The sequence below is a fragment of the Phalangium opilio genome, unplaced genomic scaffold (genome assembly GCF_054372755.1).
Source record: "Phalangium opilio isolate 3A_F unplaced genomic scaffold, DU_Popi_V2 ptg000528l_1, whole genome shotgun sequence".
Taxonomy (NCBI): Eukaryota; Metazoa; Arthropoda; class Arachnida; order Opiliones; family Phalangiidae; genus Phalangium; species Phalangium opilio.
This window is the reverse complement of record NW_028324242.1, coordinates 40,719-61,932: the sequence shown is the minus strand read 5'-3', so window position 1 is coordinate 61,932 and position 21,214 is coordinate 40,719. Positions and strand designations below refer to the sequence as shown.

The 21,214-nt window shown below is 38.4% G+C and overlaps 1 protein-coding gene and 1 long non-coding RNA gene across 8 annotated transcripts in view; both read right to left on the bottom strand.

The window, feature by feature from the left end:
• LOC149588874 (uncharacterized) overlaps nt 1-21,214 on the bottom strand; it is a 75,631-nt gene that overhangs the window by 26,656 nt on the left and 27,761 nt on the right. For 4 of the 7 annotated variants that reach the window (XR_016379754.1, XR_016379756.1, XR_016379757.1 and 1 more), the window contains exon 2: nt 10,758-10,931. The exons of 2 other annotated variants lie outside the window; for them this stretch is intronic. This is a non-coding gene — a long non-coding RNA (uncharacterized LOC149588874). Of the gene's footprint in view, nt 1-7,020; nt 7,306-10,757; nt 10,932-21,214 lie in introns of those variants that run through there. One more of the 7 variants, XR_016379760.1, reaches the window with a different exon arrangement.
• On the bottom strand, nt 15,268-20,183 carry LOC149588877 (uncharacterized). The gene is made up of 2 exons (XM_089861987.1): nt 19,015-20,183; nt 15,268-16,728 (listed from the first exon to the last, which is right to left on the bottom strand). Exons 1-2 carry the CDS (start codon nt 19,484-19,486, stop codon nt 15,968-15,970), a joined length of 1,233 nt encoding a protein of 410 aa, XP_089718113.1. The 5' UTR covers nt 19,487-20,183; the 3' UTR covers nt 15,268-15,967.

Below are 21,214 nucleotides of genomic sequence, written 5' to 3'. Positions count from 1 at the left end.
CACGTGACATTATATCAATTGCTGGAATTGAAATGTTCAAAAACAAAGGCTTAACAAATATTTTAGTGAGAGGCATATAGAATTAATTATTTAAATTATCGTGCAAAGTTTCAAAGTTCTTTTCCAATGGGGATTCTATAGCGCGTGAAGCCAAAGCGTGATCGAGTGGGCTGTGGTTCTGCAATGATGCAATTCCATAATTCCTCGCGATAGAAAACTCTCTAAATATAAAAGGGCTGTTATTACGATACACTTTCAACTCCTTTTCGTCGAACTCTCTGGCATCATCTCGATCCGCTGAAAGGCCATGGTGAAAACGAGTCTTATTTTGATGATGGTTAGGCTAAAGGTATATAAATGAAAAAATTCAAGGGGCAGGGTTTCCAAATTATCTTTGCGGGGAGAGTAATATTGGTATTATTCTTCGCTGGTTCCTTATTATACCAAGTTTACCCTGCCGGCCGCTTTTCTATATCACCACTCTCGCGGCAAACTAGTGTGCCATTTCTCAAAAGAAAAACCAGTATGGTTAATTGTAATCAGAATAAATTGTTTCGAATTAAAAGTGGCTAGCTTTAATAAAACATTTATTATAAAAGGTCTTTGTGCCCATGGCTTTGACACCAAATATTTAATTACTAATTGATTCAATTTGAGTTAATGAGGATCTAGTATGGCTCATTTACTGTTGATAAACAAATCGTAGATCTACAATTAGGCCTACTAAGGAATTGGCCAAAAAAACGTGCATGAAAACGTTTCACACCTTCGATAATAATTTCTAATTTGAATAGCACCATGAAAAAAAATTATACGTGCTGTGCCAATTAAATTCGGCTTAACCAGTAGACGTTCTTGCGAAATTTAAACCTAACGAAATTAAAAACGTAGACCACACAGACCTTCAGACGCGATACGAGTCACTACTCGCTAGTTAACATAACCATGCAACAGCAGTCATTAGCCTGTTTTATACTTATAATTATATACTTATGGTATAAAACTGGAAATGAAGAATATCTGAACAGCGCAATTTATAAAATTCGAATCCAATGCCTTGATGAAAATTCTAATTAGCATATTTAAATAATCAACAGGGTGAAAAAAAATCAGGTAAATCGTATATTCTTTCGCTAATGAGTGCGGTGGCTATAGAAGGTGTCTTGATTAGAGAGGGTCTTTGTCTTTTAATGGAATAATTAGTTTTAATTATCTTAAAGGCGAGAAATGCAGTTGTTAATAATTATAACGCATTAACGCGACCATATACCGGCCAGGTCAATTACAATCTCGGTTTGAAGTTGATTTTTTCAAGGAGCTCGCTCGTTGCATACGTGGACGCCGTGGATCAGCTTATCCAGTTTATTTTAAAGGGGATATAAACAACGGTTTAGTATCAAGTTCAATATACTTCTATAGTTGATTTACCGGAGAAGAGACGGCAACCTGGGTACCTGACTCCCTCCATGTGTTTATGGTGTGATAGTTTAGGTTATGGGTCAGGCTTAATCATAGATTAGAATTAGGCCTATTTTTGGGTTAGGCTTAGATTAGGTTAAGTTGAAGTTAGGGTTAGGGTTAGGCTTGGGTTAGAGTTAGGGTCGGGTTAGAGTCGGGTTAGAGTTAGGGTTAGGGTCGGGTTAGAGTTAGGGTTATAGTCGGGTTAGAGTTAGGGTTAGGGTCGGGTTAGAGTTAGGGTTAAGGTTAGGGTCGGGTTAGAGTTAGGGTTAAGGTCGGGTTAGAGTTAGGGTTAGGGTCGGGTTAGAGTTAGGGTTAGGGTCGGGTTAGAGTTAGGGTTAGGGTCGGGTTAGAGTTAGGGTTAGGGTCGGGTTAGAATTAGGGTTAGGCTCGGGTTAGAGTTAGGGTTAGGCTCGGGTTAGAGTTTGGGTTAGGCTCGGGTTAGAGTTTGGGTTAGGCTCGGGTTAGAGTTAGTTTTAGGCTCGGGTTAGAGTTAGTTTTAGGCTCGGGTTAGAGTTAGTTTTAGGCTCGGGTTAGAGTTAGTTTTAGGCTCGGGTTAGAGTTAGTTTTAGGCTCGGGTTAGAGTTAGTTTTAGGCTCGGGTTAGAGTTAGGGTTAGGCTCGGGTTAGAGTTAGGTTTAGGCTCGGGTTAGAGTTAGTGTTAGGCTTGGGTTAGAGGTCAAGCCGTCCTTATTTATTTCTGCTACATAGAAAGATATTTCATTTATACTCCCTTTAAATCGAAGCTGTTAATTTTTGAATCTTTCTATCCTTAAGTTACAACAATATGAATATTAAAACGAAAAGTATAAACCATTAAAAGGGTCATGGATGTGGATGGCATTATAATAATAATATAATTTGTGAAAAGGTTCGAATAGATATCCTTTATTTTTAAATACTGACTGATGCGGCTATTGTGTTTCAGATGTACACTTTGATTGGAACTAATCATTCTATGTGCGTGCGCGGAATTTTAGATAAGCCTTAAAAATTCACAAAATAGTCAACCTGATTAATTGGCTTCGTATATAATCACCTGGTCCCTTTTCATTCCCTTTAATTAAGATACCTTATAGAATTTGTATGAAAATTTTTTTATTAAAAAATATTATAAATTGTTCCTAATAATTTAATGAAGGTTTCAAACTGTTTTTCTACGCTTGCAACTAGTTTTTGCAGTACTAATTAACCCCAATTTGGTAGATATCTTGCAAAGACATATAGAAAACAACCAAAATAGTCACAAAAACCTTGAAAAAATGCCATATTTATCATTAATTTAAAAAAATTCCGAATGACTGACAGATAATCAACTCCTATACCCAAAGCGCTTAACCTAGAAAGCTTAAAATTGGCAGAGACGTTAATCGTAAGTAGTAGGTACTCGATCATCAAGAAAGATTTTTTCAATTCACGGACATCTTGCAAAATGGCGACCATATATGTAAAAAATCCTTCCTTGTTTAATAACGTTTCGATCGTTGACATTAAGGTATAAAAAATTAATTAACTTTTAGTGCGGCTGTTTAATTTAAAAATAGCAACAACAGTTTCTAAAAGACATTTTTGCAGCAGTCAAATGTATCGAAAAAAACAATTTATGTTTAAATAACACATGTCACTTATACTCGAGTAAAAAACAAACTACGTATTAAATAAATCATTACGTGACAATTTTGTCAAACATAAAATAACACATGTTGATACATTCGAAAAAATAACAGATAGGGCAATTAAATAATTATAAACGTTCGGACAAATTAGATCGAGCTACTGCACCCATCTTTGACGAGTTGTTAAAAAAAATAAAGTTTTTACGCGTTAGCAAGGGTTTCTAAAGGCTCGGGGGCTTTAAAAACGTATAGCCTATTATTTGGCCAATGAATATAGACAAAAAATGAAAGAAAGAAGTGATCTCTCTTATAAAACATCGCCCATAATTTAAGGCGCCGGGAAATTTGCAACGTAACACCTGCTACGGGTTTTCATCTATAATTTTCTGATAGCGGCATCTCGAGGCATTTTTTAGAAGGATGATGGCGTCGTGTAATAGCCCCCTCCGCTAACCCGCAGCCAAATCTGACCCCCCCCCAATCTAATTCGTCCCCTATCGCTCCATCAAACGCCGTGGCTATGCCCACACTTAGGGCGCGATGCTTTTCTAATTATACCCTTACACGTCCCCTGTGTTTTTTTAGATATACTCAACAATTTGGTCAAGTGCCGAAATGATTACATCTCTAACCTTGACGTTACTTAAACCCCGTGTCCAGAAACGAAAAAGCCTCCTCGATGTAAAAAACCGGGGGACATACAAGGGGGTTGACCCATTGTCGTCTCTGCGCACTCTCTGTAGCGCAGGCGATAAAAACCTAGATGGAAGGCAAAGTTTTACCCCTTAGTTACATCAAAACTTGGACAAAAGCGTAGTAAATTGCGCAGTGCTCATTTTCCCTGCACGATTGCGCATTTAATCAATAGTTTCGCGTTCGACAACTGCCATGAATTTCGATGTTTTGAAGAGCTACTTCTACAACAGAATCTCGAAATCATAACGAAGCCAAGTAACTTTAAAAACGCGGGGTGAGCCGAAATTTATTTTCTCTTTCGGCTATTATATAAACACATCCAAGCAATCATGTATATTTACACATTTTTAAGGTGTGACTCTTTATAAGAGAGAGTCTGCCATGCGAGATGATGCGGCCAAGTGGCCAAATTATTATCCCCTCCCATGCCCTTTCAACAGTTTGTTAGTATTTGTTTAAGGAAAAAAAGAATATGTTGGTTTATGTTTGACACTGAATTTCAAAACAAAAATTTGATTTTCAAAGAGAATGGCGTACGCTATAAGAAATTAAGACCCGTCAGTGAGTATGTAGCGACTTCCGGTGTCCTGTCTAAATAAGGTAAATGGGGATTGTCAGACAGAATGGATGATACCGCACCAATTAGAGGGCTACTTCAAAGGTCCACTCTATAACCTTCCTTGTCCACTCTTGGTTAAAGTATTAGTTTATAAGTGATATGTTCCATAAGTATGAAATAGATTACGATTAAAAATCAAAATATCTTTGCAAACTACTTAAATTGTTTTCATCTGTTTCCATATAAGATATGATTTTTCCAATATCTTAGCGCGTGAAAAATCAGCGGGAATATTTTTTCCTGCATAAACGAATATATATTCCAAAGATGAAAGCGGAAGAAATGTAAGCGCGGCAAAAGGGGGAACAAAACGTTGCTTAAATGCGTTATAGAAGGGAGGGAACTTTGAGGATTGACGTTGATGGGACAGACAGCCCAATGAATATTACATGGGTGGCTATGCGGGGTAGTTTTATTCCACGTATGTATACTGTACCCATATCTATCCCGTGTTTCGAATACCAAACAAGAGGATAACGTCGACAAAAAACCCTAAAAACTGTAGTTAATCATTTGCTCAATGACCGCCAACTACTTGGTCCTAGACGACAGAGACTACCCAGGTTTTTGGAGCCCCCGTCACCTGGACAACCCTGAGGATGGGTAAAGGGTATTCTATTTACCATTGGGAATGCCGACTTGAAATTCTTACATCAATAAACCGAAAAACAAATAAACTTATAATGGATAAAAATCAACTTCTGACATGACTATAATCGAATCCTAGAACCTTGGATGGCGCAATGGTTTTTGGCGAATTTCGGGCGTTGATGACTTGGCGAATCAAGGGAGGTCACGAGCGTGAAGTTGCAGCCCATTTTAGCCACTCGGCCGCGCGGCTCTGACCACCATCGACGTCGTGCGTATCAGAGCCTTTTCTGTATCAATAAAGCGGCCTACATACTCGATAATTATAGACCTCATTTTCTAAGATACCTTTTTAAAAAGCTTCAACTTTTCACTCGTACGTCTCCCAAAATGTTTTGTTATTCTATTACGCCGTGTTAAAGTACCTAAACACAATGCGCGGTGCATGCGCGCGCTTTCAATCTGGATGTTTATCATTATTCTTCTTAACAAGGTGTCAAAAACATTAAATAAACGCCAGGCCTTTTCAAATTTCGGTGGGCAAGGAGTGGTTCCTCGAGGTTATTAATTTGCATTCAAATGCTTCCTTATCTTATTCATACAAGACAGGTCAAATCTGCAGGAACATCTCGAAAATAGTTCAGTTCTTTCCCTCTAAACACAGGCTTAACTTTGATACCAACCCATAAAGTAATTTATATCCGACCGAACCACAATCACAATTCGCGCTTTAACCCATACTTACTTGAAATTAAATTCATAATTACTCCAACGCGACACACGCCCTAATAACACACCGCACCAACAATCGATATCGTTGACCCTTAGCAAACCTTTTATACCCAAAACAATTACTACAAACGCGAGCTAGCTATAGCTGCCCATTGCGGACTACGCGAGTTTACAAGTACCCAGACATATGAACAGTAAAAACACAATGTATGTACATAAAATCAACACCTGTCGACACCGCGAAAATGAACCGGTCGTATAAAATTAATAAACCTAAAATGCTGAGATGTAGGCTACATACATACAAGAGTAGATAAACAATGAGAATGAATACTCCAGTGGCATGGGCGGTTCGAACGCGTTTCAGGTGACATACCCACTGGGATAACTGCACTTTACACGCTACTTTATCTACTCTTGTTCGGGATCATAGACTAGAATCAATCGTAAAATAATTATACATCTCTCCCCCTTCCCATTTATGTTTTGTCGGATTTTTGCGACAGGGGAACTCTGGGAAATTAATTATTCAAATCGTGGTTCCTCCCATTCGGGACGCTAGGGCGACGAGAGGCCAGGGAGCTTCGGTAGAAGACAAAGAAGGGGGGATTAATGCGACCACGAATGAAATGGAACCCTGTGCCTCGGAAAAAATCTCCGAATCATTTGGTCCTCAGTATGTATATTAATTATTCAAGCGTGGTCTTTGTATTATGAAAAGGGCCAGTAAATTAGTAATTTTTCGCAACCCACAGTGAGTTTAGGGGAATATAATATCAACAAAGGTCCCATGCAGTTTTCTTGTCCCATTGGGTTTATGAGATCCATGATTCAAGCTGCGAGATAGTGCAAAGGGACAAGTGAGCAATGATTGAAAATATCTCGCGCATGGGTGCCTGGGACCGCGAATGGAGATTGGTTCTCTTACTAATGGCGCCAGGAAATAAGTAGTACCAACATTGGGAAATATTATGGAAAACAATGTTTGACAGACATTTTTACCAAATTTCGTTAGCTATTTAAATATTTATGGATTGACTACTAAATGAGTCTATGGGTCATTCTGTTTCCAACAGTCACTCCTACGACGCGTTTAGGCTAAAGGGGATCTCGGTGGAAGGTTTTAACACTCTCCTAAAGGCGGTTCAATCCAAATAAGCGGCTATTAATAGTGAAACAAATTTGCGGACACGCTCCGGTAAGCGACAGTACACGTGGAAAGATATGCCAAAATAATGTATCCGCAAGATGCTTCATGGCATGACTTAAAACCCCAACTTTGTAATAGATAATAAATACAAAATGATCTCACCATTAAAAAAAGCGCTTCGCTGTTATTATCGATGAACCTTTCTTGGATTTAAATATCTATTTAATATTGTAATTAATTTGATCTAATTTACGACTTGATCGTGGTAAATTTCTGTCTCAGTTTTCACTTATCGCGGCTGGTTAACAAACGCGTTTTAGTTGAGAATCAAAAGATACTGTGAGTCACAAAAGCCGCATTCGCGCATGCTCAGTTCCTCAATGTTCAAAGTTCATAAAATTCTCGGTAAAAATAGAGAATCTAGAAAAGACAGTTCCAACCCCCTCCCCCCTTGCACTGACGAATGTAATGGTCCAATTTTACATGTTACAACCTTTGTATTTGATTATTTTATTTGCAATATTATTACTCAGGGATATGATTTTAATTTTCACCACAATGTCACAGCCCGGATGCTCTCGGTGACGCAAAGTTTAAAGACAAGCTAAGGAAGTAAAAGTTGAAATAAGTTCTTCCTTTGGAAGGGGGGAGGGTGGGCAAAGGGTCTAATTAGCGCGCCCCCTTCTCAATTTGATAAGACAGCCCATGGAGGATGGCAATCACATCGAAAAGCTAGAAGCCGGGGGCCCAAAATTAATCCTGTAGAGAAACAATAGACGCCCCAACCCGGGACCAGGGAGGTCAAGAAGGCGAAAAAAGAAGGGGGGGGGGGTCAAATGTATATTTTTCTTACCAGGATTTATAGCACACCCCTGGCTTGATATAAAAGCCTACACGATTTCTCAGGCGGGCAATCGTATAATTATCAACGGCGGCGCGAAAAGCGTCGCGGGGTGAAGCAGACCTCGCGGGATCCTACTCAATCTTACACTGTACAAGGCACTTCTGGTAACAAGGGGCTCACCACTAATGACCCTTTTTCATCAGCTTTTTTGATGGGTACGTTGATCCAAAGACGTAACTGGTTCTTGACCTCGCGAAGAGACCGAGATGGTTCAGTATATCTTTCTTCCCCAGTTACAGAAACCTTTATAGACCATTTCGATGTAACTAAAAGGGTAAAACTTTGCTTTCCATCTCGCTTTTGGGCACCTGCGCTGTAGTCTTTCTGTATCACGAGAGTGCATGCGCAGAGACGGATGGTACGTCCCGTAACTGAGGCTTGCCTACCCCCTTTATTACGTCGAAAATGTCTGCAAGGAGTAGTATATCGGGCCCACACCACACCCCATCCCCTGGATGTCTGTTTGCAATATCGTTTTCTATACTTCTGGGTTTTGTACCCCTCGTCTGATACCAAACTCAACCCTGAGGGCAAACCTTCGGGGGGGGGGGGTTGGAGAGAGATAAGGGGGTGTATTCTTCGACGCGTGAACCCGAAACCTTTAATTTAGTCGAATCAAGGGGCGAACGAAACAGGCGTTGTATACGGGTGGGTATAAAAAGAACGGGAAGGAAGAATCCCAGCGTCGACACTAGCTAGCGTAGCACCACCGAAAATGTAGCGAGCGACCCCTAGTAGGGGATATAACGTTGGAGGTATTATCAGCCGCCAAATTCGGACCATTAAGTTCAAAGAGACATTAGGCAGGCGTTTAAACCCCAAAATTGGTTACGCCACGTTAGACTCGGATAACACAAAAGATGGGATCAGAGGCTTTAAAATAGGGGATGCAACTAGATTTGTTGTAAAAATATGAATTATAGACCTCAGAAGTATATGGCTCGCCAAGTGGATGGATGCGTGTTACAACTGGTTTTTCTTTCGAAGGTTTATGTGATTTGTTTTGGTTGGAGCTGTACCGTTATTGAATGATAATGTTTCGCAGATTCGGGTGCTGCTAATCAACTGAGCTCTATAAACCATTTTCCATTAATTACCAAAGAGACGCCACCATCTTGGGTTATTTCCCTTCTATGAAACATTAGAAAACTGCGTAGTATATATTAATTACAAAAATTCTTTAAGCCTAAATTAATTTGTATTTGAAATGGCCATGACCTTTTGGGTATATAGATATTAATAACGGATAATTACCATCAGACATTGCGTGTAACCACGACTACTTTCACCAAACAAAAACCTTTAAAAAAAATCAAACAACCGAGTGTGTTTGTTTTGAACGTCACTTTTCGTTGACATTAGCCAAATAAGAAGATACTAGGGTATTATCTACATTTTTACAAAGTATCGGGAATAAATACAGCCACTAAGAATAATTGCGCGCCCTCATATATCCCGTGTTAATTTCTACATGGGTTTTGTGGGCCGGGCTTGAGACCTTAGTATCCGTCACGTCTCTTAATTCTGATGGCGTCTTTCTAGCTGTGATTTAATTGGTTGGTATAGCAACGCCAGGTCCTACGCGCGTGCGCGCAAGCTGGTACAAGGCGAAACGAGATAGGTCTTCTTTAGATACGTTGAGAAAACGGGTACTCAATAATTCCTATTAGCTCCGTATGTATTTTTGAATTTATGGATAAGTCTTTTTAGGTATATATTGAAGACATGAAAGCGGCAAAAACACGTAAAACCGCATAGTCTCTTTTACATTGGCGCCTGAAGTGTTACGAAACGCGTAAAGGGGTAATTATCTAAGACACGGGAAATATTTCTAATTACCGTATACCGACTTGATAACTTAAAGATAGAATTGGTGATGGAGTGGAAGGGGGATGGGGTGACGCGTTGGAAGATCTCTCCTTAGCAATTTCGTCTTAACCACCGAGACGCGGCCCTCTAAAAAGAAAAATAGTATACCTTCGTTCCCCCCCCTCCCAGATAAAACTGGTTGGTATCGGAGAATATAAAAGTAAATATTTCATTCCGTAATCACGGCTTGGGAGTCTCCCCCCATGATATTAAGGCAAATATTTCTTTAATGATTCGACGGTTCTCTAATAAGACGGAAGAATCATGCGCCCGGGACGCTATATCGCCGCCGACAGAGAAGTAGAACTTGAAGAAAGAAAGAGCCGCGCGGCCAAGAATGAATTCGGCCATAATGATCGTTAAAAATTACTTTTACTGTTTTTGCAAATTTCAAACATTACGTCTTTCGAGGTTACCGATGGATTGGGATTCAATTGTCTGTCTAAATTAGTTCCAGCTAGTTTGAAATGAGGATCAGTGACGTATGACTTTACCCGAACGGCGAGCAGCCATTATAAATTAATTCCTCTGAATGGCCAATTAACTTTGACCTCCTGGTCAATAGCAACCCATAGACTTTGACCCCAATAGTCCTAGCTTGACCCTCTCGCGTAACAAAATAAGATAATCTGACCAACAGAATTAACTCTCTAACGCGGCCATTGTAAATTAATTCTTCTGAATGGCCAATTAACTTTGACCTCCTGGTCAATAGCAACCCATAGACTTTGACCCCAATATCGTGGGTCGCAATCAATAGTCCTATAGCTTGACCCTCTCGCGTAACAAAAAAAAGATAATCTGACCAACAGAAATAACTCTCTAACGCGGCTACCTACCAATCCAATGATCCTATACAATACCTAACTGCGTATTAATTTCGATTATGATTAGCAAAGGTCATTCTGAGCTAATATCACTTACCCATGAGCAAACCCTTAATTGGATGTATTTAGTTACAAATGTTTCCATAGTCCAGATGTTCAGAACCGAATCGATCAATTTAAAAATAACGTGATAGGCTATACACATGCAGTCTCATTATCGGTTCGAGTTGGCGCGGGGTTGAAGGCTTACGTCAACGACCTAATTCGTTCAAGATATATTGCACAGGCGCAATGCTTACCTTTCTAATTCTTCGGTGTAGTCTTGTTTAATTTCGATATAATACCTGAAGAGCCCTTAATGAGTAAATCCGCCACTTCTCGGGTTCTTTCTTTCTTGGAGGCCGCCGCCGCCGCTCAGCTATTAAATTTCGGCGAGAAAACGGGCCGCCTCGGGGGGATTATACCAAGAACGGCTGAAAAGTGTAAGAAGGCGATATAAAAATTGCGTATAACTTGATAATGGGGGGATAGGAGAGAGAGGGGGGGGGTTCGAGGCGCCGCCGGTAATATCACACATTTTCTTTTACGTGTTAGAGGGTCCGCCCCTTCATTTCTCGAGGAGAATATTTGATGGAAATATCGAGACAATTTATTATTTAAACTTGGGAAGGTTTTTTTTTTCTTCTTTTTGGCTCGTTTCTTCTCCTTGTCGTAAGAATTAAACGGATACTTAAATGGTATGGAAAGATAATAATTTCGGCGTTTAAAAGCTAACGGTACCATGGAGTAGATAGAGAGAGAGATGTAGATCTTCAGTTGGAAAGGTAACAGAGAAGGCTATTTAACATTTGGAAGTCCATTTGGACCCCACGTTCTGTGACACTTTCTACTCAGCTTGACCCAAACAATACACATTTCATTAATGGCAGACTTATCATATCAGAAACAGCGCGTTTAAGAATGACTTTAAAATTAACGGATGATTCCCCGGAGCGAGTGTAGCTTTCAAAACGAGGATATTGGCGAAGAAAAGAAAAAATAAAATTAAAATATGGCCCTAAATATCTCTTGAAATCTTTTTTACATTCATTTAGGGCCCTTAGGGATAAACCGCGGCAAAACAAACCTTACGGACACGATATTAGCGCCTTTAACTGCCCTAGCTGCCACTAATTTATTTTAGAGGATATTATACCGTATTTGAGAGAGAAGAATTAAGAAGAAAAAAATGTTTAATAGATTTTCCAGGCGTATCAACCGTGATCATATGGTCACGGTTTTCTCGTAAAACAAGTCTAGCTCAGTCCGAATGTTTACAGAGCTGCACTGCCGCTACATGGGACACCCGGAATTAATTTGACTATACTTTAGGCGCTATGACTCATTTTGTACCTTTAAAAGCCGCGTACGCATTATGATTTACTACTGACAAATGATGTAATTAAGAAATTTATCAACTTTCCTCTTTACCAAACTAGTTTTTGCTTTGCATCTATATGGATTTTGGAGATCATACATTGAATTAAATTCGCGGAACTTTACATCAATTTTTGTAAATATTTTTATACAGGGTTCATATAACTTTTGGAAAACAAATTTCCCTGAGATTTCCAGGTTTTCCCCCATGTACTTCCCTGAGTTTTCCAGGTTTTTCCCGTATATGGAGTATCAAATGGAGCAAATGTTAACGAAGGAGGAGGGGGGCAAATGTGACTATAATATAATCAAACGAATCCAACTCTAAACGCAATTAAACACATTAATGACGTTCTGTTTCCGAGTTATTTTTAACTATGACGTCATCTTTTTCAGGCCCTGTGTAGCTACCTCGTTTAAGAATTATTCCCAAGACACCTTTGAAATCCAAGGTTAATTATCAAATTTTTTGAAAAAAAAAAAGATTAACTAATATAATAATAATAAAAAAATTAACTCGAAACATTAGCCCATTTTGAAAAGGCACGCATGCACCCATGAGTATATACTGATTTTATCAATATCCTTTAGTAATTATTATTCTATTATATTTCTTTATCTATAACCGGGGGGCTTTATAGCGATTCGTGCACGAAACACCATCCATTTTGAAACAAGGATAAAATAAAATAAAATTTATAGAAAAAGTAATTCAATTTCTTTATAGCGTTGTTCAAATTAAGTTCATAATATGGGCGTGGTATGTCAATTAATAATTTCTTCTGTGAAATTTGATACCACACGATATATCGTGATATTTTCTTAATTTTCCTTTTCTTTTCCAGTATAAGAGATAATTATCTTATCGTGACTGGTGTGAGGTGCGACAAGATTTCTGTTTACTTTTAATAATATCCTATACTTAAGAATTTCCGATTGATGAAATATATATTTTATCGTAAATAAATTTGTAAATAAAACGGGTTTTCATTACGTTTAAATTAATTAGTGACAAAAGTTCATTAATTAATTAAAAGTAATAACATAAGTTTATAAGATATGTTGACCATAAGTTTGTCACTGGTGAGAGTTTGTCACGAAGTGACGTGGGTTAAATGTCATAGATTCGAGGTAAAGATATAGTACAGACTAAATAGTAAGATGGACTGCAAAATTAACCTAGCTCTCAAGACGTCTCTAACATTACGAAGTATTGGAAGTGTCATACATATGTAACATATAAATGATAATAGTATCATGAAATAGCTCATAACTTTGATTGATTAATTGAACTGCTTTATACTGTATTTAATGGTCTAATACTAAAACTATTCCGTGTTGATATTTGCACCTTCACGCCGCTTAGAGTTTCTTTAAGTATAATTATTTAACAGGAAATTTTATCCCTCTCGTTTTTTTTTTAATTCTATTTCTGTGCCCCCGAGGCTTAACTAATTCGAAATAATTAGTGTCAGTCTCCATGGCCAATTAAATAAAAATGCATTATGGTGTACAGTACTATAAGAGATGAATGCGCGAATATAGTCGAAGTCTAACTTGTCTAGGCAATTATAAATCGCTTTTAAACATATTCATTTCATTTCTGAATAATTTGCGGTGAGGTGTCGATATAGTTCTCGGATACCATAATGTCGTAACTTCAATTTCGAAATATTTTAATTTGGGTTTAATCAGATGTATTTAATTAACTATAATTCATGCTAGGCAAAAATATTTAATGATTTTTGGCACATTCTCCCGGGCCTATATTGTTGCATTTTGAAGCCTTTCTACCTTAGGGTGAAATTGGTAAAATATTGAAAAATAATATTTGTTGAACACTTCTTTTAAAATAATTATAAACTTCCAAATTAATTATAAAGAAGTTAATTTGATAAAATATTGTAATTCTAGCTGAGATACCCGGCGTTGCAGGGGTATTTGAAGGCACTGGGAACCCGTAGACTATAACAATATTTGTTTAATACTTGTTTTAAAAGAATTATTCGATTCTGAAATAAATTTCAACTTGATTCTAGCTATACTAATATACAAATCACGGTATACTGATTAAAAAAGAAGACAAGGTTTTTAAGGCAGTATTCCAAGCGTCAAAAAATAAGTTACCATGTTATTGCAATTAAGTAGAATTTAGGTCTGTCGTTATTAAGAATTCAGAGGTACGTGGTATCTAATTTCGCAGAAAAAAAAATAAAGTAATTATCCACAAATTGCGAGACATTAAATAAATTAACTTACAGGGTTTTCCAACAGCAAAAAGGTGTGAAAATCTATGGTTTTTAAAAAATAATTGTTTTACTAAATAATTAAGTCATTTGTATGCAAGGTTGCAATTTGATACCAGTATATATGTGTCGACGGATATTAGAAGTTGTTATAAAAAATAAATATACTTGGAAATTATTCCAAGGAATATGGGATCGTGTACACGTGCATTTTGTAAAAAGTAATTATTTCTCGACTAATTTATTAGATGTAATTGAAATTAAATATATGGTCAGCCTTCGATTCGATCTCCTTGCTGATATTAGTTAAAATATTCAAAGATAAATACTGTATAAAAAAGGTAAATACTAATAAATAAATTTGAGACACATCTTCCCAGATCGTCTGAAACGATTAACTATAACTGAATATACAGGGTATGTCTGATAAGTCTGCATGCATAAATTAAGGGGAATGTTCATTGGGAAATTTTAGTCGAAAATGTACTATGCCATTTTGCGGTCCGGGCCACTTTTTTCGAGTTATGCTTTGAGTGTTTTAGGAATGATCCCTTAAAATCATTGCCTTTCAGTATCTTCATTAAATTAACAATCTTAACTCGAAAAAAAAAGTGTCCCGGACGCCAAAATGGAGATAGAAGTTACATTTTTGGCTCATAATCGCGACCAAAGAACATCCCCTCTTAATTTATAAGCCAGACTTATCAAAAGCACCCTGTATATGAATTATTTACTAGCATACTTACATCTACATCTATGAATGTCTAAATATAATTAATATATTTTTATATTAAAAAGCGTGCATAATATAGTTGAGTATTTCGCTTACGGCTGCATTATCTATTCATATTTTTAATGGAAAGGTCAAAATTCATTACCAGTATAGACCATTCACGGTAGCAAATTCAAATTAGTTTAAGATCGCAGACAGACTAAAATTTCCCTAACTAATGTATAGGTCGGGAAGCCCTTTGGCTAGCGACTGTTTGATAATGGTGAAAGAAAGAAAATTAGAATTTATAACTAATGGTTAAAATTTGGTGACGAGGATTACAGTTTTAAATAACAAAAAAGTACACCCATGAGCTACCAGGTGTGATAGTGTCGTTATAAACCGCGAAATATTAAAAACTTGTGGAAACAGAAGTTTGAACGCTTCATTCGTATTTTAATGAGCCTTAAAAGCGCCTGCAAATACACCTTTACGACGTACCTGAATTGATATTTAATATTTTATAGCGGTAATAATAATTTTATACTGTGTATATAACAATTAAAATAAGTCTCATTAGCATTTAAATCTTTATTATAATTATCATTTTTCCATAAATAGTTATTTTTTTTATAAGAATGCGAAATTAAAACACTACGAAGAAAAACAAATAAAAAAAAATACCTTAAAATGGCGCGATTTTAATGTATATATATATATATTAAATACACACACTTATAGTTAATAAAATTACGTCACGATAGTTAAAATATATTGGCATGATATCAAGGAATATATAGGTCTAAAATGTCTTTTTAATATTTAAAAATGTTTTATTGAACACCGGTGTATTAAAAGGAAAACATTTCTACAGGGGCCAATAGGAAATGCATTAGTAACTTTACCCCTGAAAGTGGGCTTCAGTTATTCCGAATTTAATTCGTAGATTTTATTCCAATTAAAACTTTAAACCAATAGACCTATTTCCTTGATTTGAATGTCAATTATTTTTCAATCTTTCGTGACAGTAAATTATAAATTATTTATTAAAATAACAAATCGAAATACCGGATTGTTTTGGTTAATTCGCGAATATCGCCGATTTTATTAACGTTTTTTTTTAATTATTTACAAACTAGGCACATACGAAGGATGACTTGATGCCATTTTGTAGCCTGGAGATGCCCAGGGTGGCGGGACCACTGGGTGGTACGATAGCGCCGGGCGGAGTGGCTCCCGCATTATGGGCCACTTTTTCCATCTGTTGATGTTGACTTCGAATGGCCATACGATTAACGTGCACCGGGATAGGAACGACAATTTTCGGAGCGTTAGGGTTCGTGTTGGTTCGCGAGCCATTGGTCAAACCGGCTTTGACCCTCTTCCATTTGGCTCGTCGATTTTGGAACCATATTTTGACTTGTACTTCGCTGAGTTTCAACGCGTGGGCGATTTGAGAGCGTTCGGTCAACGATAAGTATTTCTTGGAGTGAAACTCCTTCTCGAGTTCTAAAAGTTGTTCGCTCGTAAACGCGGTTCTTCGACGTCGCGACTTGGAGTTACTTCCTTGATTGTCTTTACCCGACGAAGAATGCTCCGAAGACGATCTCTTGTTCGAAACGCTATCGGGACTGTGTTCCCTTTTCCGACCCGTTCTCGAACCGGTGGCCGAATCTCTTCCGGCGTTGCCGTCGAAAGAAGCCGGCGAAGAACATTCGTAGTCGCTGATGTCGCTAGGGCAACCGCCCGTCTCGTCATCGTCTTCGAGGCAGACCGAGTTTGACGGTTCGCGAGTAATCGTTTCCGCCGGAACACCTCCGCCGTTTCCCCGATTGGTCAATGAAGGTAGGTCGGACGAACCTCGTTGCTGCTGTTGGGCCGCCGCCGCCTGAAGACCTAGATAAAAGGATAAGGCTTTTGTTATATAATCGATAAGTCGGGTCTGTTTTTCAAGGGGCGGGATGATTTGTTAAGATTTAGTTTCTATAATTTAAGAGTTCGAGAAAAATCATCCGCACGCCATTTGTAAGTAACTTTATATCTCAATCTGTATACCCTTATATTTAAGTATACCCATTTATAATACAGACCATATTAATTTTCAATTTAACAACAGTAAAAAAAAGTAGATTCATAATACCGATTGTATTTCAATCAACGCGAAATTATGACAGATGGATCCAAACTTGTTTTGATTCACACATCGCCGCATGCAAGCACCCAAAAAAAAACCTAACCTAACAATTTGCAATTCAAATCACCTTTGAATTACTGACGTTTAAGGCTATAGCAGTCGGAGCTTAGACTTTGAGAAAACCATACCGAAAACCTTTCATAGAAAAAAAGAAAAACACTTTTGACATTTCTCCAAAAGCAAAATACTTTTAAATGGAAATAATTCCCAGATATCAATAGGGGAAACGGGTAGAGCGCGGAGCTTTAGTCAAAAAGGCAAAAGCTTATAATAACCGAGTAAGAGAAGGCTTGACACTGGCGAGAGGGCAAGAGCCGTATAAGCCCCGAAACTTATTTCGCTTCCGCCATTATGGTATGGGTCGCGACCGTACCCCGCTATTACGAGCTATAGGATAAGACCCCTAGAAAGGGCTGTCAAAAGGTTTTCCAACTTGGAAATCATCGGATTATTTAAAGACCCTTTTGACAGGCCTTATTCCGGCTTCACTATCGTTTACAATATGCCCAGTTAGCGTTGTAAGCCGTGGTTTCATACCGACTTAACTGTATTCAATCGTGTGGGCCCTCGCGCAGGGGGCACTTAGCAGAAGTACGTAAGTTTTCGTCGGGAAGTGTTCCGGACTTTCAGTATTATGAAAAGCCGCAGTATTTTGGGACGTATATACTATTCGAGAACTGTTTACTTCTATTGAAGAAAAATTATACACTTCTGGGATATATAGGGGGTACCAATTTAAAGGAAACTAACTGACAAAGGACAATCAATAAGCGATATTGGAAGAGAAATTGAATAAAGCCATAGACGATAATACGAGAAGCCGACCCGGGGTCTAAACTATATATTTAATCGGATTAACTATCCCCAACCCAATTGGTAATCCGGATTAACTACTGAACGCACCCTTCCTATATAGCAGACGACTTTTACGTATATGAAACCGACAATTTGTTAAGAATATTTCGACACCTTTTGTTGCTCGGAATTACGCGAGACATTTTTTTTACATTTAAAAAATTGCCCATGCATTTTGTCGATACAATTTTTGTGGTGTGAAAAACCGATTTCTATAAGAAAATTTGTAACCAAAAATTTGTTTGAGAATTTTTGGGTAAAGAAGCCAGGTGCGTGCGTTGTTACACGCATTTCATTCTTCGCTCAATTTCCTAATTTTTGACATCCTGCGTTTTGTTACATTATACAAAGATGACACGGAGATTTTGGGCGGATTAACACACCTTTTTTGATGGATTTGTACTAAAGCGTTTAATGGCGGTTAGGATGTATTATCAGATTAATATTAAGAAACGTATGGCCCCACGTTAAAAAAGTTATCTTCGCTACAAGCGAAGGATTGGCTGAATATTGAGTAAGATTGTTGCGTGTGTTTGTAATGGCCAGATGGGATGAATGCACTTTTAGTTGCACAACTTACGGTTTAATTACTTGTGGGCTAAAATTGGTTAATTAAATTTCTTCAATTAAACGTCCCGCGACAATTCCTTTAGCTTCTGTTCTAACACTTGTAAATCTGATGTAAATTATCCAGGGCTGCGTAACGAAAGGGTTTCCATGCCCCTGCACAAAGATATCAGGGCTTCCTATTAACTCGTTACTTATTTGGGCATGCGTATATAACCACGTCGTCAGCATTAGCAAACCCAACCCATAAATATTAGGCCAGGCATTAATAACCCTAAATTGATTATTTCTGATCGCTTAACCCCGACGACGAAAGGTCTAGTCGCTGACGATTATATTGTCAAATTTTGAGATTGAAAACGTAGCAAGTTTGGGTCCCATCAATCACTTGGACGTTACAAGCGTTGTCATATCAGGTTACGCCCGTTATTAAACTGCGCTTGAAGAAATTAACACTGGCACGCAAAAAAATTTAAAGGATATACAGACACCTCTGTTCGAATTAAGAAAAGAATAGAGGGGAGGGGGGTTGATTGAAAATAGATTAAAAATTAAATGAAACTTACCCAAAGTGGACATCTTGTAGTTATAATTGGCTTCATCGCGTAGTATACCGGCTGCAATGTCTCTTAAATCGCCGGCGTCAACTACGTTTCTTCTTAACAAGTTCAACGCGGCTTCGTGAGCGTCTAAACTACGATTGTCCGATTTAGGAGCACCGATTGTCATTCGATCCCTGACGGCGGCTAATCTAACCGATTCTAAAACCGCTTGGCTAACAGCGGCTTCGGCAGTTCTCGCGTCCCCTGCAGTGGGGAAAGGATAACCAGGATACATGGCGGGATGTAAGGCCCGCTGCTGTTGTTGCAGTAAGAGATAGCCGTTGTAGAACAAGGGGAATGGGAAACCGTTCGGACCCATGGCTGCGGCAGCGGCTGCTCGGACCCCGGGTGAAACTTCGGAGGCACCGCCGATCAAGGATTCGATACTGAAACCGGACCTTCGGTGCATTTGAATACTAGTCTCCAATTTTTTCATGAAATTCGGGACGTTTAAACCATAGTGAGTGGTGAACGGAACGGAACGGAACGCAAGGTGCAGACGGGTACGCGGTTTGACTCTATTTGACTTATACCGTTCGCGGGTGCTGGCCAGTTCGGTCGCGCGGACTTATTAGTAGAAAGTATTAAATTGTGGGGTGGTAACTATAGACCGAATTTTCCATCGGTCTTGCTCAAATTACGGCGGTCTTCTTTTTGAGACCCCCAAAACTTCCCTCGATAGCGATTTCAAGACCCTCCCAAAAAACACACCGCGCTGCTCGGAATCGGGGGTGCAATGATTAAAGCCTTCTCGCTTTTCGTACGAATAAGCCCTCGAGGCTGACGGGTCTACCAAAAAGAGCCTACACACCACCACGCACTAGTCAGTGACTAGCACTAGCAATACTATCAGAGACTCAGTTCTCGCCAGTATCATCAAACACCACCACCACTACTAACACCCTTCTTCTATTCCCCCCCTTATCAAACATTATCTGTTTTTCCCCATCGTCAGACCCGGGTTCTTTATAAGGAGGTTTTCCTCTCCCCGTTCTTATATTTTATCCCCCCCCCAACTCTGGTCTCTTTACTCTGGCAAAGTACCCCTCCATCAAGATGTGGGCGTGACGTACAATTCTATAGTTTCAGCAACTTTATACCAAAGGATCTTACAAGCAGTAGTTAATGTTTTTGTTGATTTTAGGGTTTCTACTGTGGGTACTTTTTTATCTATATACGTTGAAGAAAAAGAGGGGGCAGAGATCATTTGATGATTTGGGGGTTTTAAGGGTTATGGCCCCCGTATTGAACTTAAGGGTGTTTCAAATTTTTTTAGATAACCCGCCATTTTTAAAATAAGATAGTGAGAGAATTAACTCCACGCGGTTTGACCAGGAGTGCGTCTCCCGCAGTAAACGTTAACCCATTGACCCTATGGAGTATGGTACTATAAATTTTGCAATATTGAAAAGCACACCATCCAAGCTCTATCGTAGTAATACCCAAAGAAACATATTAGGGTTCGATCCCAATCCCATACATTGCCTCGACGCTTAAACTTTTTATCGCCGGAGTCGCCACCTTTCGAGTATCGAACGCAAACAGAGCCCGGGTAAAAGACAACTTCTTATTGGATAAAAAGGGGGCAAAATAAAAATCAAGCGGGTTCCCGCGCGCGAGAAAAGGCGGGAAAATGGGCGTTTTCCCGCCATTCGTTTATTGGTTGCCTAACCGCAAAAAAACCAAATGGAACGTCAGCGACTTCATAATTTCTCCGAGAGAAGGTACCCGAGCTTAATTTTCCTCTTACGAAGAAGAAAAAAACGAACTGAGAAAACTCGACTTCGTTATCCTTATTACAAATACGTTTCTAGAAACTTAATCGTTATTTCAGATAGATTTATAAGGAATAATTTAAAGCTCTTAATGACTCTAATCGTTCTAACGCCTTACTATATTTAATACAACTAAATTGGATAGGATAAAATAAATTAAAGATAAAAATATGAAGAAGAAAGAAAAAAATTGGGCAGGTTATTATTTTCATATTGTTTAATATATGCGAAATATTTCGGTTAATTGACTCCCGACTTTAATTAAGAATTAAAGATGGCACACGTTATCGAATACTGTTAAAAAATTTCACTAATGAGATTGTTTTTCATTTTTTTTAAAAAAAAGAATGGCGGTCCTTTATATTCCCAAAAACGACTTTGGTAAGTTG